The 25,631-nt window shown below is 37.3% G+C and overlaps 1 protein-coding gene across 1 annotated transcript in view; it reads right to left on the minus strand.

Moving 5' to 3' along the window:
* The window catches only part of LOC149530577 (uncharacterized), a 72,477-nt gene extending 47,143 nt beyond the window's left edge, over positions 1–25,334 (minus strand). Inside the window, exon 1 of the mRNA XM_089808799.1 lies at positions 24,874–25,334. Within this exon, the coding sequence (XP_089664925.1) occupies positions 24,874–25,188 (315 nt within the window). The 5' untranslated portion in view covers positions 25,189–25,334. The remainder of the gene's footprint in view (positions 1–24,873) is intronic.
* Positions 25,335–25,631: the final 297 nt, after the last annotated feature.

A 25,631-nucleotide genomic window follows, 5' to 3' on the forward strand; every position in this document is an offset into this window, starting at 1 on the left:
TTCCCTATCTGGAACTTGTCTCTCAAAGAAGAACAAAGAATAGGGGAACCAAAATTGAAGACTTCGAGGAGGAGGGAGTACAAACACAAGGGAGGTGATCAAGGTGTGGATGATGTAGGTGGACATATGGAGGACTCATGCATAGCTGAGACTACAAGTGAGGCACCAAAATGTAGTCGAGAAAGAGACACTCCATTCTAGTCCAATATACATGGTGTCTACCAATGAAGAACAACATTGAACACCCCAAAGAAGCAAAATCTCCCTAAATTCATGAGGGACAATATGATGTCCCATCATAAATGTTGCAAAGGTGTGGATTCCTACTAGGTGTGTACCCAAGGTTGGAACCCACCCACGATTAGGTAGTCTCATGTCCATGAGGCGCTGGCCTGCATTGGCACTGCCCACTCATGGACATATGGTTGCTTGATCGTGATCAAGTACTAGCCTTGGGTATACACCTAGCAAATATTTGCACCACCATAGCATTTAGGTCAGGACATCACAAACAGATCGAAGGACCCCATACACCATTGTAAGACTTGTGCAATAATATGGGAGGCCAATGGCGAAGATGATCATAATTATTGGTTGAAGGCATTTCATACCACATTATGGTAAATTGCCATTGACTGGTGCACAAATCTACTAAGAGCGAGGAACACAACATGGAATGATCTGAACGGGGCATTCAAGGAAAAATTCAAATTACTACAAGATGACAATGAAATAGTAGCAAAATTCTAGAGCATGAAGCAAGGAAAAAATGACAACGTACAAGCTTACAATTGTAGGCTCAAAGAGTTGCTTGGCAAATTGGAAAACCAACCAACCAATGGGTTGAAGAAGAGATGGTTTATTGAAAGATTAATTCCCTCACTATGGAAAAATGGTGGTACACTCATCCTCATATGTCAACGCCTAAAACCGAGTCATGGACATCAATAGTGATAACAAAACATCTTGAGTGAAAAAGACAGTTAGTGACAATGACAGTATGGATGAGAGCACTAATGGAGAGGCCAAGACCATACAAGCCATACAAAGGGGCATAATATGGATGGTGGAGTTGAAGGCGAAAAAAGAAAGTGCAAAGGAGTGTAAGCAATTGTTTTGTATTCACTGCAAAGTCAAAGGCCATACAAAGGAAAATTGTCCAAGGAAATCCTTCTACAACTTGAAAACCAAGAGTACACAAGTGCTCTTCGCCCAAGCAAAGCAAAGCAAACTTCGCCAATGTCACAGCCAGTGCCACCTACAAACTCTAGTACTATAACAATTGATGAGGAATAACAACAATAACAATAGTGAATACACCCAAAAGTAGGATCAAGTACAATGGGAAGGGTCAACCCATGATTAAATGTTGAAGGTGTGATGAGTGGGATCACTTATGAAGGACTTTTAGAGAGAGCAAAACAATGGAGTTTGTTGTGCAAGTGATGTGGTATGAGAAACAATGAGGACACCGACTGTAAAAATAGAAAAGAATAAATATATTGGACATAAAAAACCCAGAGGAGGAAGTATTGGCAATCACTAGACTCCTGACCAAGAAGGTAACATACCTTGACCCCTATACAAATAAGAAAAGACTTCAAAAAGCCAAGGCAGGCATTGAATGGGTGATGGAGGAGGAAAGAAGAGCCTTGTATAACACTGCCAATACTCCACTACGGTCAGAGTCCAAAAAATCTATCATAAGAACAAACATGCATTTGACCTTCTAAAGACTATGCCATAATTAACAATGGCAATTACCAATGCGATAACACAATGGGCCAAGACCATGACAAACCGATATAAGAACAAAGAGATAGTCTCACCACTAACCAAATTCTACTAATGGTAGGCATTTGGAGGAAACTTGCTATTATTAAGATGGTGATAGTAGAAAGGAAGCTAACAAACACCATTGTCAACAGAGGCTCTAGTGTGAATGTACTATCAAAGAAGACATGGAAGACCCTTGGCAAGCCAACACTCTGGCCACCAACCTTCTATTTAGTAGGTGTCAAATGACACGAAATCAAACCACTCGATATGCTCATGGCATACAGGGAAATCAATGGCACTTAGCACTTCTTGGACTTAATTGTTGCCTTGTTGGAAAATAAGGCATATGATGCCCTCCTTGAAAGAGACTGGTTGATCACAGGGAAAAAGAAAATCATAATTGGAAGAGCACACTCTCTACTAAAAGTGATGAGAGGAAGTACATCATCGACCTGTAGAATCAAGAGTCAAGAGATAACATCCAACTCAAAGTCCAAAGGTAAAGAGTTCAATAAGGAGGGGTGATGGAATGTCATGCCCAAAAATTGGGGCAAAAACAGTTTTTTTTTTTAAAAGGTAATGACAACTAAATTTGACACATACCAATATAGAATATGTTGTGGGAAGATGACAACATGATAAAGTTAGTTTTCAAGTCACAAGGTTTAGGTAACAATTGAGTTTTGATTTCATTACATGAGGATGCAGAGTCAGCATTACAAATATATTGCACGGGTTCAAAAACCTAAGTTCTAGTGCTATAAGAACACTTAGTTCGGGTTGATTAAGTCAATTGATTAAACTATAGTTTCATGTTTAGGAAGGTGTGACATCATGTTCGGGAAAACGTTTGATCAATAATATAAGTTACATTAGGTTTTATTTGATAACCTTACACTCATTTCATTATACTAGTTCAATCTCCTAGGTGTACTAATCTAGATGTGTAGGTTAACCTATCAATACCTTAATACTTCGTCTCAATTATTAGCATAACCTATTAGAACTAATAAAAAAACATTAAATATTTGTCATCAGATCATTTATGACATGCAATCTATCTTCTATCATATCTGCCTCATCTCATCATTTATCTAGTCAATTCTAACTCATAACACATCTTGATCCACTAACAACCTTCTAAATAAAAATTCTAATTAAATTTAAATGCATAATATCCGAATACTATATTCACCACATAAATTTAAATGCATAATATCCCAATACTATATTCATCACATAAATTTAAATTCCAACATAAACTACTAACATAAATTTTCTAACTAAGCTATTCCCATTCCTACCCATTACTTAACTACTATGATGATGCTATCAATTAGCAACTAATACTAACCTTTAGCATAATAAATTTAAAACCCTAATACACATCAATATCTTACATGACATAAAATCCCTCTTATTAAAATCCTACACCACAATTAAATTATAAGGCAATACCAATCACCACTAATAAACATTCCTACCTTAACAAGACTTTTCCCTTTACTAATTAAATATCCTAACTACAAACACTTAATTACTATCATATTATTCCATTAATCAAACTAAACTCAATTTTTAAAAAAAACTAAAACTTTATTCCTATTATCAATTATGAATTTTACAACATATGATCTACTTCATAGATCTTCATCAAGTTACAACTCTATCTTCAATACATGAATGCAAAATACAATAGAAGATATTACAATGGAAAAGTCTCCAACACAAAAGACTCAAGAACACCATCAATGCTCCAAATCCAAGTTTTCTCCATCCAGAACCTATCCAAATCTGCAAATACACATAAACCAACCATGGAGAGCTCACCTCCCATCCTAGGTCTCAAGGAGACCTCCCACCGAGCTTGGAGAAACCATAGCCAACTAGGTGACAATCAAGTCCAATCCATAATAACAAAAACACAACAATAACACTAATTCAAGGTATACACAATGGGATTCACCTTGAACCCATGACAAAGGGGTGAAGGTGGACTACCATGTAGGAGATGTCAAATTTAAAAACATAAAAGAAACATGTCTATTCCAAGGCTAGAATTCACATACAATTTTCATACTTTCTCCTCATCTCCCTCGAAGAAAAATCAATAACATTGGCATGCAAAGGCCCATACATCTTGCATTTCTTTCCTCTTCTCTCCAAGAGAAGAAACTCTAGAGACTCTACACTTCCATGGCGTCCAACTAAACCCTTCCCCCATACTTGGCCACTTCTTCCCTTTCCAAGGGTGAGTAATGTCATTACACCCTTCACAAATCCCTCATACAAAATCAAAGAAAGATGAAATAAAACAATAATGAAATCAAAGCAAAAATCTCATCCCCTTACATTTCAACAACACAAAATACATTAAGCACATATGCAAGAGAATGAAATCACATACGAATCTATTTGCAAACAAGACAAGAATTTCATGGCAATGGAGGTAACCAACCTTCACACGTGTTATGGTAAAATGGTGTTTGAGAAGAGTCCAATCCCTTTTGCTTGCTCCAAATCCAAAACCCTAATGTCTTTAAAAGTAGAGAGTGGGTGAACACCCTCTAACTCCCACAAAAACCTCTAAAAAAGCCTCCAAATTCTACCCACCTATCCACATTAAATTCTGACTTGACCCTAGTCCCTTGGCTTTCACTTGTACCCTATCATAAATGCAAGATTGGAAAGGAGTGAGTTTCAAGAAAGGTCAAAATTTCACTCAATTTTTGCAACATGTGAAAAATGGGATATTAAAAGGGTCACCATGGCCACTAGGGGGTTCCAACAGTGTCATAAATGTCCCTAACCCATACCCTTAACACTTAGGTACTTAGATTTTACTAAAATTAGCCCCTAGGACCACTTTTTGGCCTCTAGAAGTGGCTAGAAAAATTTGAATCCAAGTAGTCTAATTGGTGGGAATTTACAAGTATCTCCAAATCAAAAAGGTTTAATTAGGTTCCTAATAAGTCAGTTAGGTTTAGGGTTAGATTTCCAACCTAAGTAGACATGTCGTTATACATACACATGACAAGTGTCAAGTGACACTATAAAATCACATTACACAACATTTGACATGTCACTAATTACATAGAGAAATCACCTAATACATACATACAAATTACGATCACAAATTAAATTACTTAACAACAAGGTTCGAATCTCTTCATTAGATTCAACCTTGGTATTACAATTTGCACATATGGTTGGTTATTGTTTCTCCGATAGATTTCCATGGTAACTTTCCTGCACACTCAATTTGAATATCAATAGTTCGATAAAATCACATATATATAAACCAAATTGCATAATCAATTGACTGAACATTCTACATTCTTATTTTAATAAACTTTTCCATTTCTGCACCTGATAAAACATAAATTGATTGCATGATCAAAATACCATAACATATTCATCAATTCAAATTAAAATACTGAAATAATCATCATAATGCATGCATATACCTAAAACATCATAAACATCATCAATAAAGCATACTGAACTATTTGAATGCATATAACACAATCATACTAAACTATCTGAATGCATATAACATAATCATCAAGGTATCATAACTAACATCATCATCATAAGGTAAAACACCACATAGCATCGTTAGTACAAATCAATGTTTAAACAATCAAGGATGTAACAAGTCTTGAATCACAGGGTATCAACACATGAATGTATCAACTGATATCAATTTCCATTAGAACACCTAAACCATAAAACCTTAATTCATATCCATCATCATAATCATCTAAGTCCATAACTTTTATCACCTAGTTATGCAGATGTATCCTAGAGAACACATGCAACGTTTATAGTTTAAACCATAATTTCGAGCAACCAAATAACTCATCTCATACAAAAATATAACCTCTTGTACATAATACCCTTACAACCTTAACACATCGTAATGAACTTTTAATATTTAAAATTTAGCTCCTTAAGGGTACTTCTAGTGAGTTGATAAGCTTTGTCTTCGGATTTCCAATGATTCATAAAATAATACATAAGATAGTCATAATTTATCATAATGTCCTCATCATGGCTTCTAGCAAGAATCACAACATTTTCCCATACAATTGCCTTGTTGTGCTCATATATCCATTCAAATCTCTTATAAAGCATTTAACAGATAAATTTGTATTTAAAAGAGTACATACAAGGAGGGGTCTTACATCATCCCCCACTTGCCTTTGACTTCCTCCTGGAAGTCACACAAACTAAGACATTCATCCCATGCTAGATCTTGTCTAGACTTGTACCAAAATTTACTCTAATACAAAAAGAATGATTTAAAATTTACATATACCCTTAAAGATGATAACATATTTACCTAATTGCCCTTACTAAAAACAAAGTTCAACCCATAACTCTGATATGGGTATGCTTCTCAAGGTCGAACACTTCTCAAACATACAGGTCGCATATATATAACATTCTAAACTAGTATGAATATTCTTATAGAGTCTCTCATAATAGTACCATAAGGTGTTCCCAATCTCCATATACTCACTCATCATGGTAACAGTTGTATGAGACTCCCTCAAATAGGGTTTCCTTAAAATGCAACTTGGATCTTTATCTAAGGTTATTCACTTTTACTCCAAAGTTTCCATTGCATACTGCTTCTTTGATAGGACACTAAACAAGTCCATCGCTATACCTGCACCTTTTGGATCTAAAAGTTCATTAGGTTAACTTGTAACCTTAACTAGTCTTATGTTGGGGTGCAATTCATAACTCAATATAGTCAATAGCTATTCACTGATCTTGTTATTGAAGTTCTAGGAGAGGGTGGGGCATTAATACCTTCACTAAGAACCCCATACCCTAATGCTATAGCTCCACTTGATTGTTAGGAATCCCTTTGGTAGGCCTATCATATGTCACTTTGCCAATACAATTCACAAGAAGGTGCCTCAAAATTTAAATTCAAAATCAAGGATGAAATATTCAATTTAAAAGTATGAAACAAAAGAAATTAAGGGTTGCCACAATAGTAAACTTTTAATCGAGAAATGAAGGCATGTCCTAGAGGCAAAATAGAACCATCAATGATAAATCTGGGTAAGCAGCGCAATATCACATTGTTGGCAAGAAGGAAGCATATACAAAAATTTAAAATCAGACAAAAAGGAATTAAATCCAATTGCTTACAACATTTGCATTACTGACATAATGTGGCCATGCCAGAGTAACTGAGGGAAATGAGGAATCTTAGGTCTTTTAAATACATTGCATGGACCTTGCATTGAAATTAGAGGGTTGTCTAAAGACCATATTGCTAAAATTGTGATTGATCCACGTACTAGCAGCCTAGTTGTCTTCATTGACATCGCCCTACGGTTAAAGTTTACTGTAACAAGGGGTGTGTCCATTCTAGAAACTACACAAGAGTGCGAATGCGAGGATACGAGAGGAAGTACATCATCAACCTGTGGAATCAAGCAATGAGTCAAGAGCTAGCATCTAACTCAAAGTCCAAAGGCAAAGAGTTCAATAAGGAAGGAGGGGTGATGGAACTCAACGATGTGTTATTGAAATCTAGAGGTTGCTTGGAGGATGAAAAAAGTTCTCTCAATGACTTGTTCCACTGTTTTGGTTAATGTTTTATTACTCTAATTTCAAATACAACAACTCCATAGACCTAAAGAAAATGTAACAAAACACTCACAACAGACAGATGGGAGGCACAATTACACCAAACTCATCTCTGAATTTTAGAGGTACAGCTCCCTCGTGTAAGATATACAATGAATATGTGCTTTTCATCAGAAAACAAACGCATACGATCGATCATGCATGTTAAGGAAAAAACAACTACACTACCAGCAAAGTAAGTGATTAATACAAATCAAACAAAGTTCATTAATATAAGGCATCTCATAATACGAAAAGGGGAGAATAACCTTGTATCACACAAAGTCGTTATCCAAAGATAACGTAACACAACATAGAATTGAGGAGGTCCATCATGAAGTCCAGAGCTCTGTCCTCTTCCACCTCAACTAGGATAAAGCCAAATTCTGCATGTTCCCTTTCCCGCTCTAGCTCATAAATGTCACTCTCATAACGAGCGGTGCTAGTCCTCAAGTCCCAAGCAGCAATGAACATGTTGGAGAAAATGTCAAATTGCTCGTTAATTTTTGTCACTGTAAGATCCAGCTGAAGTACAGGTTCAGGTTCCTCATTATTATATCCTTATGGCAGAGGAATTCCCATCTCAACAAGAGAGAAATTCAGAGTTGGCAAGGTTTGCAAGATGATCTTCAAAAAGTAAGGTGGTCAAGGATTATATTTATAACAGACCCAATTAGCTCATTAATGCGGTTGGCACATGGGACTTAAGCTTTTGTACTTTGCCACCTCATGAAAGACTTAGTTTCACCATTTTCAAGAAATATGCTTCATTTGAAAGATTGAATTTGGACCATCTCATTTAATGTAAAGTAATGTCATAGTGTTCTTTTTTTTTAAAGTTCCCCTCCAATCAGGCACTTACTTATTGAACTTTCAAAGCCTTGGTCAGGGGTTGCCAGCTTATGAGAATGGGCGATTGGGAAACAAGGTCATCAATTTACAAGGACATGGGGACCTTGAAGTATAGTTGTGGCTTGCGGACTTATTATAACTAGCGATAGGGCGACATCGCGAGTTACAATTATGGAGAGGGAACCGACCAAGCGACTTAAGGGGGTGTAAAAACCACAACTAAAATTAACAATGAATAGGGACGAGGACTAAAAGGACAAAGATAACCCAGATTCTAAAAGAAAAAATAGGCTAATGCCTTATCCATTGGGCCACAGAGTCAAAGTGGAGGAAAGGCAGCTGAGAAAGAGAGGCAACAATGTACAACATTTACGAGGAGGATTAAAGCACCTTCAAGTGAACCCGTTTACGAACTATGAGAAAAATGACCCCTTCCTCCACATGGATCTGTATGCATGCAACTTGGTTCTACCAAAGACAAATTCGGTTCCGTTGTATTACTCTGGTTGAACCAGTTTTTGAGAAGCACCTCCAATTGCTAGCCTCCATTTTCCCATACAAAGAGATAGCCTGCAAAGTTGTGGGGGTCAACTGTTTCTAAAAGGAGGGCACTTTCTTCGGACAGAAAGAAATCTTGAAGATCTTGGACCTTGGCAAGTGCAATCAGGCTGATGAGGATGTCCGAAAAATCCACAGAAGTTTAGCTTCCCTGTGTCTTGGTCAATATACCAAAACTACACATGTCACTCTCTTCAAGCAGTGTCAAATCACTTGGAAGAAGGTTCATCATCTTTCTCATTTCCCAAGTAGGGGTACTCCCAGGAAGGGTTCCTCCCTTGAGCATCCTAGGTTTTTCCTTGCAACTCCTAGGTTTTTCCTTGCAACTCTTCCTTCAGAGTAGTACTCGTAAGAGGGGAAGAGTGGTAAGCAACGGAACTTCCCTCATATCTATAGAAAACTTCTTCTAAGGTCTTGGATTTCTGTGACTCAAGAGTCTTTAGGCAGCAAAGTCTTTGCTTCAGGCACTTCAAAAGTAACACTGACTAATAATCTTTAGAAGGTTATGAATTGAGACTCTCGACTTCAATGATGCTCTCCTTCAAGGCTTTCTAGCAAGATTGAAGCACCTTATCATGTGTATTGCTAATCTCTTCCATAAATTGGGAGGCATCTTTGTAAAGATTCATTTAAGGCCAGGCGAAGGGTGGCCTTGAACACAAAGCCACCAGCAAAAGAGCAAATATGGGGAATAACATGGTATGGGACCGAAGAAATCTAATCTTTCCCCAGTAGAGTCGCTAGAAAATTTGTTGGTGAATGTTTCATTACTCTAGTTTCAAATACAACAATGACTCCATAGACCCAAAGAAAATGTAACAAAACACTCACAACAGATAGATGGGAAGCACAATTACACCAAACCCATCTTTGAATTTTAGAGGTACAACTCCCTCGTGTAATATATACAATGAATAGAGAATTTATGTGCTTTTAACCAAAAAAGTTAAGGCATGTGATCATGCATGTAGAGTAAATAAACTACACTACCAGCAAAGGAAGTGATTAATACAAATGAAACAAAGTTCATTTATATAAGGCATCTCATAGTATGAAGAGGGGAAAATAACCTTGTAGCACACACAGTCGTTATTCAAAGATAACGTAACACACAACATTGAACATTATCTTAAAGCAATTCACATAATACATAGAAACAGAGGCCTAGAGCATGGCAACACAAAATTTCAGTATGTATTCATATGAAAAGTAGAATAGAACACAGTCTTTTATATAATAGATAAAAGTCCAAAATTATGCCTTCTTTCTAATATTTTTTCCATTCTCCCCCCCCCCCCCCCCCCTACATTTGCAAAATTTTCTCTTACATAACACTAAGCAATGGTTACAAAAGAAATTGTTAAGCTTCGGTTACCAAGAAACATGATGGCTAGATTCCTTCTGGGTCTATTTCCATGTCCCCTTTGTCTCCTACCTCTTTGCCTTCTTCTAAGTTCACGTGGAGCAAATTGAGGAGGTCCATCATGAAGTCCAAAGCTTTTTCCTCTTCCACCTCGGTTAGGATGAAGCCAAGTTCTGCATGTTCCCTTTCCCACTCCAACTCATAGATGTCAATCTTATTACAAGCGGCGCTAGTTCTCAAGTCCCAGGCAACAGTGCACATGCTAGAGAGAATGTCAAATTGCTTGTCCATTTCTATCTTTGTAAGATCTAGCTTAAGCACAAGTCTACGTTCTTCATTATTATATCCTTCTAACACGGGAATTCCCATCTCGACAAGAAAGAAATATAGAGTTGGCAAGGTTTGCAAGATCATCTTCAACGAGTGAGGTGCCCAGGGATTAAATTTATAACTGACCCAATTAGCTCATTAATGCAGTTGGTGCATCGGAAATTAAGCTTTTGTACTTTGTCACCTCATGAAAAGCCTTGATTTTGCAATTTTGAAGAAAGATGCTTTATTTGAAAGATTGAATTTGGATCATCTCATTTAATGTAGAGTAATCTCGCAATGTCCTTTTTTGAAAAGCTCACCAATGGACAATCGCTTAAGTTTCAAAGCCTTGGTCAAGGGTCGCCAGCTTATGAGAACAGGCGACTAGGCGACAAGATCATCGGGCATAAGGACATGGGGACCTTAAAGTGTAGTCGCAGCTTGCAGGCTTATCACAACTACCGATTGGGCAACGTCGCGACATCATGGGTTGCGGTTATGGAGAGGGAACCGACCAAGTGACTTAGAGGATGGACAAAAAGATAAGTTTCGAAATGGAGGGGTGTAAAAACCACAACTAACACACTAGGAGATGGGTGACTATAAAGTCATCCACCTCAAATGCAATATGTTGCAAATCGTGCAAATTACAGAAGTCGATATGGAGAGTGCCTGTTAGCATGAATGTTGATGGTATCCTCGTGGGGAGTATCCTAAGCATTGGAGACATTGTTAGTATGATTAACATGTTGCATTTATGACTGTGTTTGTCATTGATGCAACATAGTATAGTTTCTGTGAAGATTGGCAGAGTAGCAAACAGAGATCGAGGTCGTATAGACAAAGGATTGATGATCAAGTCAAGTGCAGTTGAGGACATGTTCTACACTATGTCCTAATGACGAGGTTAAGTGCGCACCAAGTAAGTCGAAGACATGCAGAAGATATGCTTGATTTACAGAGAATAGTATATAGATAGAGTACTTGATAAGCAATTTCTAATGGTTGGATTATATCTCCTAACAGAGATCGAATCGTGATATGCGAAGTTGTACAGTGATAGTAGACAATATGATGGTGATGTCAGCGAGCGTGCAAGGTCTAGAGTCGCACGTGTGAAAAGTTGTAAAAACTGTGAGCCGACAATGTTGTGTAATTGCGAAAGAATTAATTATCTTAATATGGTCCTATCATAATTAATTGGGAAAGCCTCAAGGCCGACTCAAGGAAATGTTTTGAGGACTTGGTGTAAAGGAAGGTTATTTTCCTTTTGGTAAAGCATGAAATAAATGTTGAAGAAGTGTGAAGTGTGTGAACAAGAACAAATTATTTGGAAAATGCGAGTAAGCGATCCAAGGGATCATTGGATGCGAAGTTGGTGATCTAGTATCGAGATCAGAAGGAGCAGAAGTTCGGTTGATAGGACAGAGGAAAAGGTAGTACAAGTATAGTTCATTTTTATTATTTTGCAAGGAATAATTCGGAGATCAGTTAGACAGTGAGTTTAGTGATCTTACCCCTGAAGTTGTTTGGACAATGGGTCCATCTGCCTTCTACAACTCCTAACAGGGTTGGAATCTCCTAACAGGGATTCAAAGTCTCCTAATAGGGGCTGACATGTACTGAATATTTTTTATTGACTCCAGAGTAACGAGACTCGCCACGAGTCGGGTGAGACGTCCGAATCGGCGAGTCGAGTTACACTCACTGAGTCATAATGACCCATGACCCTGGCTCGCCAGGTCAAGTCGCCTAACTCACGCGACTCACCCGACTCACATGTCACGTCGTGACTCACGGGTCACAAGCGTCATGACCCGACCGCAAACTGGAGAGTTGGAGTTAGTAAAAAAAATTAAAATAGCTTCTTTTTTCTTTCTTTTCCTTATAACCCTAAAAGGGCTTTCATGACACTCTATTGTGAGAAAAAGAAAGAAAGAGAGAGGAAGAAATGGAAATAGAGTGCCATTGTTTTGCAACCAATTGAAAGGAAGAGGAGAAAAACTTGCATTTGTGACATTGGAGCAGCTATATACTTGCATTTAGATCATTAAGGAGTGTATAGGAGCTCTTCTCAACACTTATCAATTCATTTCAAAGAGGTAAGAGTTGATTTTTTGGATTTAGATGATTTTTTCCTCTATGCTTATGGGTTTTTTGGATGAATTTTTTTTGAATGTTTATCGACTTTGTTTTACTTTAAATCTTCATAAAATACAATGCTTAAATGTTGATTTTTTGTTTAAAATGTCTTATTGCAGTAACCTTGACATTTTTCCTTACTCATAATGGCTCCTCCAGCTAAAAAGCCAAGCCCTCTAAAGGCAATAAAAAAGATATGTGCTAGAAGTACACCATAGACTTTCTAGGTAGAGGTAGAAATCAAACAAAATACTTATTTTGTTAGACCATTAATAGTGGGTGGTAAATAGATTGAAATACCATATTGCTACCATAAATGGTCATGATATTGAGCCTTGTAAAGTTGCAACTATTGAGGCTAAACGTTTTTGTTATGTTGCCTTAAAAAAATATAAAGATAAGGAATTAAGACAAACAATTAGTAGAATTAGCTCAAATTGGTTCCACTTCCCATCCACCCTCGTCTAAAACTACTTCTGTATCTAGTTTTACACCCCTAGGTTCAATAGGTTGTGTTGGAGAAGGTTCTTCCCTTCCCCCCTATCGTCCTAGTGCTTCTGCTAGTGTTACTACTTCTACATCTATTCCTAGTACTGCTAGTGGCACTAACCCTGATAGTAGTACTGGCATTACCTTTCGTCATAAAGTCAGGAAATCTAGGTTGGATAATATTTTTGTACCATGTTCCACTCCTAGTGCACAACCCTCACATGAGAGCTTGGGCTCGAATAGGGAGATCCATGAAGCTGGAAGAAGAGCAATTTGCAAGTTTTGATTTTTCTTACAATATTCCATTTATAGCAGCCAAGTAGTTCAACTTCATTTATATTTGACTGTTTTAAGTTTCAACTTTTAATTTTTTAAATTCAACTTTGAAAATAAAATTTTATAATTTTTACTTGATGTTGAAATATGCTAATTTTAAAAAAATTATAAATGTAAAAGGACTCCTTATTGGCAAGGGATGATTAATGCGATTTCCATCTGTGGTGCAAGATTTAAAGCCCCACTGAAGATGAGTTGAAAGGCCCCCTCTTACTAGAAATGGTTGAGGAAATGAAACTTGAGTTAGACGACCATAGAAAAATTTGGACCCAAAGGGGGAATAACATTATGATGGATGGATGGACAAATAGGAGAATAAGACTCTCCTAAATTTTCTTGTTTTTAGCGGAGGTAATTCATCATCCTCTACTTCTCAAAGTCTAAAATTTAATGTATTATTGAATAACTAAAATTTTGTTTTATTGATTGTTCAATGATAATTATTTTCTTTTATTTTCACTTTCAAAATCCACCATGTTTTTGAAGTCTATAGATGTTTTTTCACATGTCAAAAATGCAAAGTATTTATGTGAGGCTATTGAGGAGGTCATAAGAGAGGTAGGGGAAGAGGATGTTGTCCAAGTGGTGACTGACAATGCAGCTAAATTTGTTGTTGCAGGTAAAATTTTAACTTTTAAGTTTCTAAATTTTTTATTTTAGTTTTTCATTAAATTTTGAAAATTAAAAGTTTTTTAATGCATCTAAAGTTTTAATTGTTTACTAACTAATTTAAAATTGTTGCAAAAAAACTTTTGATGAAGAGACACCCAAGAATCTTTTGGACTCCATGTGTGGCCCATTGCCTCGACCTCATGTTAGAGGATATTGGCAAAGATTGAATGGGTGAAATCATGTATTTATAAGGCCAAAAATCTTTGCAAATTCATCTATAATCATGCCTTGGTCCTCAGCATTATGAGGGAATACATAGAGGAAAAGTAGTTGACTTGTCCCAGTATCACAAGATTTGCCTCTAATTTTATCACACTAAAATCCTTGCTGAGTTCAAAGTTACCTTTGAGGTGCATGTTTGTTGGTCCACAATAGACTTCCTTGTCCTTTGCCACCACCCTTGCAGGGATAGATGCAACCAAATGCATTTATGATGAAGGTGCATTTTGGGACCCTTGTAAGGACATTGTGGAGGTAATTTCAATTTTAAAAGCTTAAGTCTTAAAATTTATAAATTAATTTATCTCATATATATTTTTATTTTATTTCTATTGTGCAACTTTGCAAAGTTTCATCATTCACTAAATTATTTTTGTGTTAAATTGTTTTGTAGATCACTGAGCCCCTTGTAGCCCTCCTACGAGTTGTTGATGGGGACAAGCCCACTATGGGCTACATATATGAGGGCATGGATAGGGCCAAGGAGGCCATTAGAGCCAAATATGTAGGAGTTGAGGACAAGTATGGCCCTATTTGGGACATAATTGATAGGAGATGGCAAAATCAGCTTCATAGACCCATCCATACAAAAACCTATTACCTCAATCCAACATACCGTTTCCATGATGATTTCAAGGTAGATGAGGAGGTTCTTAGTGGCCTATACACTATGATATCGAAGATGGCAACTAATTCGACAAATATATTGCTTGAGATGGGTGCCTATAATAATGCAACAGGGGCCATTTTTTCAGGCCAAATCTACAAAGAAGTTCGTATAAAATTGCAGCCAGGTAAAAAATGCAACTTAAGCCTTACATAACATGCAATGATGCACATATGTACTATCTAGTTTCTAACTTTCTAGCTTTAAAGGTTGAAATGAGACTAATTTTTCTTTTCTTTTCCTTTTTCTAGATAGATGGTGGCAAATGTTTGGGCTTTCAACAAATTGTCATCCGCATATTGAGCCAGCCATATAGCACTTCTGGATGTGAGCGCAATTGGAGCATGTTCGAGCACATCCACTCGAAGAGCCGTAACAGGTTGTCTGTGGAAAAAATTAATAAACTAGTCTTTGTGCATTACAACCTACGCATAAGGACTAGGGAGATTTTGGATAGTGACACCTCTCTAATTACCCTAGAGGAGGTTGACCCAAAGTCTGAGTGGATCACTAAGGTTACTGATCCTGTCTTTGATGATGAGGACCTAGAGTGGGTTGACGAGGCAGACAGAGAGGCTGAGGTCGTGGCTATGGCAGTAAAGGAGCAAAGAGCTACAGTTGATCCTAGTGGCACCTCACAAGCACTGCCAAAGAGTACAGTTGATCCTAGAGGCACCTCACAAGCAGAGGCTATGGCTAATCAATCATCCAGGACCTACCTTAGATGCCTTACTAGAGGCATATTATAGATTATAATGAGGATGATGTTGAGGATGAGGAAGAGGAAGAGGACTAGGAGCCATACCTATAGTCTTGTTTTAACTTTTTGTTTAACTTAACATATGATTGGAACATTTGATGATAATTATTCATGTGATGGATTTCATGGATTTGATATACAATTTGATGGGTTTCATGGATTTTATATATCTATGTTTTCTATTTCCTTCAGCTACTATTTAGTAATCTACCTTTGTACTTACGTAATCGATGTATGTTTATGTATGTGATCAAATTACCTTCTATTTCATGATATTATTGTGTCTTTAAGCTTTATTCAATAATGGGTGCATGAAATGTTATTTAAATCCTAAAAAATCTCTAAATTTCAAGGGTTTTTTCACTTTGCCGAGTCACTAGCGAGTCTAAGCCGGGTCAAATGCTGAATTACCCTTGCTGAGTCCAAACCGAGTCCGAGTCTCGTTACTTTGATTGACTCCTAACAGGGTCCATCCTCTAACAAGGAATATTTATATTAGTACATCATCTTGTCGGTACCATCCCCACCGGAGTTTTCCCTCTGATCAAGAGTTTCCCTAATTAACATATCTGGTGTTATTGTGTATGAGTATCTTGTTGTGGTTGCTGATTATATTGCTCATATGGTTAAGGATTAATAAGGATGATAATTGTTATAATAGTTAGATAACTTATTCACCCACCCCCTCTCAGTTATATTGGTGGACTTTACATTCTAACAATTGGTATTAGAGTTTTAAGTCCTTGAAGAGAAAGCTTAAAAGCTTTGGGAGATCAATGGCGAGTCAATTTAGAAAAGAAAGTCCTAAGTTTGATGGAGTTAACTATGACAACTAGAAAGAAAAGATGAAGACTCATTCGCTATGCATGGGTCCAAGATATTGGCTTTTGACAAAGAGCAATAAGAAGATTGTGGCAAAAAGCAAGCTTGAGGAATGAAGTGAAGAAGAAAGAGATATGTTTATGTCCTCACTAACAACTCTTCCTGAAAATGAATATGATCAAGTAAAATCACTAGAAACATCTCATAAGATTTGGAAAGCTTTAGAATCTACTTTTGAAGGAGATCAGCATAATAAAAGAATGAGATTACAGAATTGGATATGTTTATTTCAAGATGCTAAAATGTTGGAAGATGAATCTGTAAGAAGCTACATTGCTAGGCTATCCGAGATTGTTGCAGGTATCAAATCCTGTAATGGATCCAAGGAGGAAGATGAGATTGTGTGGAAGATTTTGAAACCTTTGACACCACCATTCAAGCAAGTAGCACAGATGAATGAGCTTTTAATACCCTGCACTGAGAAGTTCACCAGGGAGACTTTACTTGGAAGATTAGAAGCAGCAGAATCAAGTTTGAGATAGTTTGGAGAATTGACAAGAGTGCAGACAACTTTCAATGCCTTAAGTGTTTGTCCTTGCTTATCCAGAAGCACAAGTACCCATGGAGATTACGTTAGCGACAACAGATCCAAATCTGAAGAGGACAGAAAGATTGAAAAAGGTATAGCCTTGCTTGTGAGAAGAGAACCAAATGGTAAGAAAATCTTTAAATGTTGGACTTGTAATGAATTTGGTCATTATGCTTCTAAGTGTCCTAAAAGAGAAAAAAAGTACAAGAGAAATTTCAAGCCTAGAAGACCTAGAGATTGTTTGTATGCAAATGAAGATGATGAATCTGAGGAAAGAGTTCAAAGTGAAAGTGATGATGAATTAGGATTTGTGACTAAGAAAGTTCTAAAATTGAAATTAGAGAAGAAAAGACTCTAGTTTCCCAAGTTGATAAAAAATCTGACTGGATTGTAGGCAATGGTTGTTCACATCATATGACTAGTGAGATGATCAAGTTTGTTAAATTCAGAAATCATGATGGAGATATTGTTAGAGTTGGTAACAATGCGGCTTGTCACATCTCAGGGATAGGATCTATTACTCTTGTCAGAAAGGCTAACACTAATGATGTTTACTTGTTGATGGTTTGAAGCATAACTTGTCGACTGTTAGAAAGTTGGTGGATAAAGGTTATCAGTTGCATTTTACAAAGAAAACTTGTACTATCAAAGATAAGGATGGTAAGCTGATTGGAACAGGTACAAGATCCAGAGGTAATGTATTTCAATTGAATCCTGTTGAGATGACATGTTTGGTTGCAAAAGTGGATAACAGTTGGTTGTAGCATAGAAGGTTTTGTCATATAAACTTTGATAACATTGTGAAGACGAGTAGTACATTTGCAGTCAGAGATTTTCCTAGAATCATGAAGCCTGCTAATATTGTTTGCAAAGAATGTATCATAGCTAAATAGAAGAAGGTATCATTCCCTAGCAAAAAGTTCACTACTATAGAAAAGTTGGAGTTGTTCATGCATCTCTTAGTGGCCCTACCTAAACAAGAGGATTCTATGGAGAAAGGTATTTTATTATTTTTGTTGATGATTTCACTAGAATGATGTGGGTAGCATTTCTTAAAGAAAAATCTGAAAGATTTGAAAAGTTCAAGATATTTAAGAATAGAGTTGAAAATGAATCTAGTGTAAAGATTAAATGTTTGAGATCAGATAGAGGTGGAGAATTTACTTCTAGAGAATTTAACATGTTTTATGAAGAAAGTGAAATTAAGCGATAGCTATCATCACCCAAGACCCCTAGGCAGAATGAGATAGCAAAAAGGAGAAACAGATTAGTATCAGAGGCAGCAAGAGCAATGATGTTTGAGAATGATGTATCCAAGACGTTTTGGAGAGAAGTAGTTAATACAACAGTATACACCATGAACAGAGTACAGATCAAAAAAGGTACAAACAATACACCTTATGAATTATGGTTTGGTCATACACCCTCAAGAAGTATTTTAGAATTTTTGGAAGTAAGTGTTACTTAAAAAGAGATGATGATATTGGTAAGTTTGATCCAAGAAGTGATGAAGGTATGTTCCTTGGTTACTCACTGAAAAGCAAAGCTTACAGATGCTTTAATCATAGAACTAAGACAATTGTTGAGTGTGCAAATGTGAAAGTAGATGAAAAGTGTGGAGTTAAAGAAAGGATGATGGATTATAATTCTAATGAGGAAGAAGACAATCCTAGAATTGTTAGAGAAGCAGACTAAATGGGTATTCAGAAACAAGATGAATGAACAAGGTGAAGTTGTGAGAAACAAAGCAAGACTAGTATGCAAAGGTTATTCACAGCCAGAAGGGAATAGATTATCAAGAAACATATGCCCCTGTAGCCAGAATGGAAGTAGTGAGAATGTTTTTGGCTTATGCAGCAAGTAAGAAGTTCAAAGTATATCAAATGGATGTCAAATCAGCCTTTGTGAATGGAGCACTTGAAGAAGAGGTTTACATTCAGCAGCCTGAAGGATTTCCTTTGACAGAAGACAAGGATATGGTATGCAGATTAAAGAAAGCATTGTATGGTCTGAAGCAAGCACCTAGAGCCTGGTATGCAAGATTGGATAAGTATTTGGGAGAACTTGGATTTGCCACAGGTACAGTAGATGCTAACTTATATTTGAAAGAAATTGAGAATGGTTTGTTGATCATTGTGATATTTGTTGATGACATAATCTTTGGAGGTAATGATGAAGCGAGTGATAAGTTTGTTCAAGAAATAAAAAATGCATTTGAGATGAGCATGATTGGTGAGATGAAGTTTTTCCTAGGTTTACAGATTGTGCAAAACAATGATGGTATTTTCATTTCACAAGCTAAGTATTTGAAAGATTTGTTGAATAGATTTGGCTTGGAAAGTTCTAAGTCTATTGGTACACCAATGGTAACTGGTCACAAGTTATTTAGCAAAGATGAGACACCTACGATTGAGCAAAATTAGTATAGATCAATGACTGGAGGTTTGCAATATCTAACTCACACCAAACCAAATATAGCAAATGCGGTTGGGATTGTAGCTATATCTCAAGTCGATCGTAAGGAGTATCATTATGCAGCAATAAAAAGGATATTTAAATATTTGAAGGGTACACTTGATTATGGATTGTGGTATGATAGATCAAGTGATTTCACTTTATGTGTTTATACTGATGCGGATTGGGTAGGCAGTATGGATGACAGAAAAAACACCATTGGTGAAGCATTTTTCCTTGGAGGAAGATTGGTTTCTTGGCTGAGCAAGAAACAAGATTGTATTTCACAGAGTACAGCTGAAGCAGAGTATGTTGCAGCAACAAATAATTGTAATCAGATCATATGGATGAAGCAGATGCTAATGGATATTGGGATAGAATTTTCAGAGCCTGTTATCATACATTGTGATAACACAAGTACAGTGAGCATGTCTAAGAATCCTGTATTGCATTCTAAGACTAAGCATATATCTTTTAAGTATCATGTTTTGAGAGAGAAAGTTGCAGAGAAAGAAATTAGATTGGAGTATGTCAGTACAAAACATTAAATTGCAGATATCTTTACGAAGCCTTTGCTTAAAGATACATTTGAGTACTTGAGAGGTATGCTTGGGGTTATGCCCTTGCCTACTTCTGAGTAAATGATGCAGAGATTGCATAGTCCAGTGGTACAAAGCACTATTGTTCGACTAGACTTAATGTTGATGCTTCCTGTAGGGGGAGTATCTAAGTTGAGCAGAGTCATCTAGGACTCTTGGTAGTTGATTTAGAACAGTGTCTTTGGACACTCGAGCTGTTTGAAGATTTAAAGCAGATGATTGACATAATGAAGCCTCTGTCATTGATGTCAATGGGGGAGAGATTGCATTCAAAACATCTCCAATGAATGAATGGGGGAAAGTATGCATTGAGAAACATCTCCTTAGTACTATGGGGAGAGACTGTATAGAGAAGCACCATGTATGGGGGAGAGATTTGGGGAAGAAGATGAGAGTTGTTTAGTGTGAACAACTGATGCCGATCCTAAAGAAAGAGATGTTGATCAAAGCAATGTTCAAATTAGTTTTAAATTTGATTGATAAAGAGGATTTGAAAAGATAAGAACAGCACCAGCAGCAAAGTATTGTTTTGGTATTCTTGGAACTTAGATGTTTTTTTCATCTATGTTGCCATCAATGTCAAAGGGGGAGATTGTTAACATGTTGATGGTATCCCTGTGGGGAAGTATCCTAAGCATTGGAGAGATTGTTAACATGATTAACATGTTGCATTCATGACTATGTTTGTCATTGATGACAACATAGTATGGTTTCTATGAAGACTGGTAGAGTAGTAGAGAAAGATTGAGGTCGTACGGACAAAAGATTGATGATCAGATCAAGCACGGTTGAGGACATGTTCTACATAATGTCCTGATGACAAGGTTAAGTGTGCACCAAGTAAGTCAAAGACATGCAGAAGATATGCTTGATTTACAGAGAACAATATACAGACAAAGTACCTGATAAGAAGTTTCCGGTGGTTGGATTATATCTCCTAATAGAGATCGAATCGTGATATGCGAAGTTGTAGAATGACATTAGATAGTATGATGGTGACATCAACAATTGTGAAAAGTCTGAAGTTGCACGTGTGAAAATTTGTAAAGACTGTGAGCCGACAGTGTTGTGTAATTGTGAAATAATTAATTATCTTAATATGGTTCCATCATAATTAATTGGGAAAACCTCAAGGCCGACTCAAGGAATTGTTTTGAGGACGTGGTATAAAGGAAGGATATTTTCCTTTCGGTAAAGCGTGAAGTAAATGTTGAAGACATGAGAAGTGTGCGAACAAGAGCAGAGTATTTGGAAAATGCGAGTAAGCAATCCAAGGGATTATTGGATGCGAAGTTGGTGATCTAGTTTCAAGATCAGAAGGAGAAGAAGTCCGGAGGAAAAAGAAGTACAAATACAGTTCATTTCTATTATTTTGCAAGGTATAATACAAAGATCAATTGGATAGTGAGTTTAGTGATCTTACCCTTGAAGTGGTTTGGACAGTGGGTCCATCTGCCTTCTACAACTCCTAAAAGGGTTGGAATCTCCTAACAAGGATTCAAAGTCTCCTAACAAGGACTAATATGTATTGAATGTTTTTATTGACTCCTAATAGGGTCCATCCTCTTACAAGGAATATTTATATTAGTACACCATCTTGTGAGTACCATTCCTACCGAGGTTTTCCCTTTGATCAAAGGGTTTCCCTAATTAACATATCTGGTGTTATTGTGTATGAGTATCCTATTGTGATTGCTGATTTAATTGCTCATAAGGTTAAGGATTAATAAGGTTGATATTTGTTATAATAGTTGGATAATTGATTCACCCCCTCCCCCTCCCCCCTTCAATTATATTGGTGGACTTTACATTCTAACAGTGCCACCTTCCCTCAAGAGTGTGAAGAGTATAAAGAGGGGGCCTATGGATGACACGCCAACCCATCAACTCAAAAGGGACAAAATAAGTACAAGGAACCAAACGCAGCTTCAAACAACAAGAGTAAAAGTGAAGTGCTAGATGAGGAAGAGGTACTTATAAGTTAGATGTAAGAGAAGTATTCGTGTCAAAAGCAAGAAAGGGAAAAATGAAGAAGAAGAGCAAAAGGACAAGAAGTCCACAAAGAAGTTTGCAACTGCACAAGATAAATCTATCCTAGAGAAGTGGTAAGTCATACAACTGCTTAAGCGTGAGCCAAAGAGGAAAAAAGGGCCATAAGGGTCTCACCCTGAGACGTACGAGTATGTGGTTGTGTCATATGAATGCAAGCTGCAAGTATTGTACAAGCAAAACATTGTACAAGAGGCGTATCGTACGGGATAGAGGATGGAAGAAAGGAATTCATATAGGGGAGAGGATGGACCGAATAGTTGTTGAGCCACGCGGAAGCACCCACAAGGAGCAATATCATACCATACGGGTGTGTCGCAAAGGCAACAAAATCATAGTATACAAACGTGCAAGTAATGTCAAAACGAGAATTTGTAAATACATTGCCAAGGAGGAATCGTACAGTAGAGATAATACCATATGGTAGGGTTAGAATGTCATTTTTCCATTGTATGACATTGTATCATATGGGGTTGTGTTGCTATACAGGCAACCTGTTGGAACCAAATAATTGTCATATGGCGTTCTTTATATCGAATGATAACATTATCGTACAACCCATCATGTAAGTTGCACACCATCAACCATACAAAGTTCTTGCGCCATATATCATACAACCAAGTATCATTAATCTGTACAACAACAATTTATCAAAAGCTGACCATACAGAGTTCCTGCATCATATGTCATATGGCCAACTCAATATTATTCATTTGTATGGCAACCACAATTATTTGAGTTCCACTGCTTTGTTTGACAAGTAAAAGATTTTGCAACTCCATTTATGGGCTTCATCCGTACTGTTTTTGGCATTTAAAAATTCAAGAAAATTATGTGCGTCATGGAGTTTTGTGCAGTTCAGAAAATGTTAATTTAGTTTTGGCCCGAAACCCTCGCAAGGGGCACTATCGCTTGACCCGTAGGGAACGATACCCCTTGACACTAACCAAATCATCTCAAACAGCACACTTGCTCTCACCAAGAATGGTTCTATGGGTTGCAATATCTAAAGGACTACAAGAGGTCACCCCTGTAAATATCAAATGGAAAACAAAGTCTACCCTTACCAGAGTTGTCAGCACCATACCAGTTGCAATGCTAGTTGGGAGCACCGGACTAGTTGCCAAAAGCACTGTACTAGGAGGAAGGGAAAGCATTACATCAGGCAGTGGAGCATGGCAGGAAGGAAGAAAGGATTCTGGAACCATTAGGGGAGATGGAGAAGGTGGTTATAGAAATTGAGGACAGTACATAGATTGGGGAAATTGTGATGATGACTGCCAAATCTAGTAGAAGGGAAGAGAGACATATCCAAGTTTCAAAGCCCAACCCACAAAATGCCCTTGGGACAATACAGAGATTTTTGACAGAGTTGGATGACATCACTTCAGTTGCCCAAGGGATTGCAAAGATAGCAAGGCGGGTGTATATAAGTGTTGAATCGAAGGATGAGAGGATGAGAGGCTTCTTGCTTTCATGAGGAGTGGCTGTGAGGAGAAGTTTGAACAACAGTTCACACACTGTTGGGAGAGGCCACAGAGATACCAAAGATGATTGAGACTTGGCCTGAAGCTCCAACGGAAGAGGGTCAAGGTCATGTATTATCCACCCTACACATCATGAAGAGCTTATTTAAAGAGATATCATATCAGGTGCACAAGGCAACACACTCAAAAAGGGAAAGCATGAAGAGTGGCTGAACTGGCGGAGGTAGTATGTGTACGAGAGGAATTGGCACAACAGGAGGAACTTACCATTGTAGAGCAAAAGTTGGGAGCATCCCTCTAGCAAGAAGTAAAGGGTCAATAAGCAATTGTGTCAAGCCTAGACACTAAAACGGTTGAGTTGGAGGAACGTCTTGCAGTAGTAACTGCACTGTTGGATCAGAAGGAGCAGGACGTTATAAAGGTCGTGTACATGGTGGAGACTGTATGGGAGTGTTAGTATGTGGTGGAGTGAGGGTGGGGGGGAAGGCTGATGTAACGGCAAATCTGCTGCTAATTAAAAAATAATACTTTGTTTAGTCTTGATAATATTTAAATAGTTGTTCCCAAGAGGTTGTGTCAGTTGTTGACGGATCGAGGTCTTAACCTAAACCAACCCTCTGGCACTATTTACGAATGGTCCGGGAACTAGTTCACATTATGATTGTACCGACATTATATTGGCAATATCTTTCTGCTAGTCTTATATCTTGTGTGATATATCTGAATTGTCATGTTATACGTGTTATGTTCATATTCCTAATAACTCGGAGTGTCAAAACATATACACCGTAGGGAGAAAACACATTTCATATTTGTGCGGTTCATCAGCACATAATATAATTTTCAGGAATCAATTATATGTCCATATGAATTCGTTTGGCGGTGAGGCAGACTGATGAGTGGGACTGTGGTGAGTGTGAGCTACAATCACAAATGACCTAGGTTTACAGATTTCGATGACTATTGAACTTGGCCTGGCACCAAGGTGTATATTAAAGACAACCCATAGCCTCATCCAACATTTACCATAAAATAAAAGTTTGTCCTCAAATTAGAACAAAACCATGCGTACCTGTCTATTGACAGTATCCAGATATGGGCAATCTTTGCGAATTTCGACGAGGCGTTGGCTCTTCTGATGAAGAAGTACGCCATATTCATCCCTCTCATCATCCTCGTCGTTCTCGTCGTCGTCATCGTCGTCGCCATAAGCAGCCAGCGGAAGAAGGCCGATGTCTTGAGTTTGAGGGGTCGTGTCTTGAATTTCAGGGGTCGCTAACCGCTGCCTCTTTTGACCGTTCGAACGTTGTTCTTCGTCTTCATCCTTATCAACTACTTGATTTTCATTCTCTTCCTCGGTGTAGCTATATCTCCTCTTTTGTGTCATTCTGTATGTTATCGCAATGCCAGACTGCCCACGCCTTCTCCTGAAACATCCAAAAATCTTCAATAGCGTTCCCCTTCGCAAATTCTTTGCAGACTTCTGATCTATAAATTGTATAGAATAGAAGAAGTTTACTGACCAGAGTTCATGAAAAGAGTTTATGGGTAGCAATTCCTAAAATAGTGAGATGGCACTACTTTCCATTCTTGGTGATAGGTGAGAGCAATGGTTTCTAGAAATGGAAACTGAAATGTCGTTTATTTTTAAGTCTACAAATTTGAATATATTTAGTTGATTTTTTTTTGGGATGGTTTAGCTTTTGTCTTGCTTTTTCGGGCTAAGAATCAAGGAATCAAGGCATCGTATTAAACTTTTAAGTTTAATTCTAATGAAATTAATTAAGATTTTTTTACTTATTAGTCCTTCTCAATGAGCAAGGGACTCAA

This window comes from Cupressus sempervirens, chromosome 11 (genome assembly GCF_028749045.1).
Source record: "Cupressus sempervirens isolate cs-2001-9-10 chromosome 11, ASM2874904v1, whole genome shotgun sequence".
In the NCBI taxonomy this organism is placed as follows: Eukaryota; Viridiplantae; Streptophyta; class Pinopsida; order Cupressales; family Cupressaceae; genus Cupressus; species Cupressus sempervirens.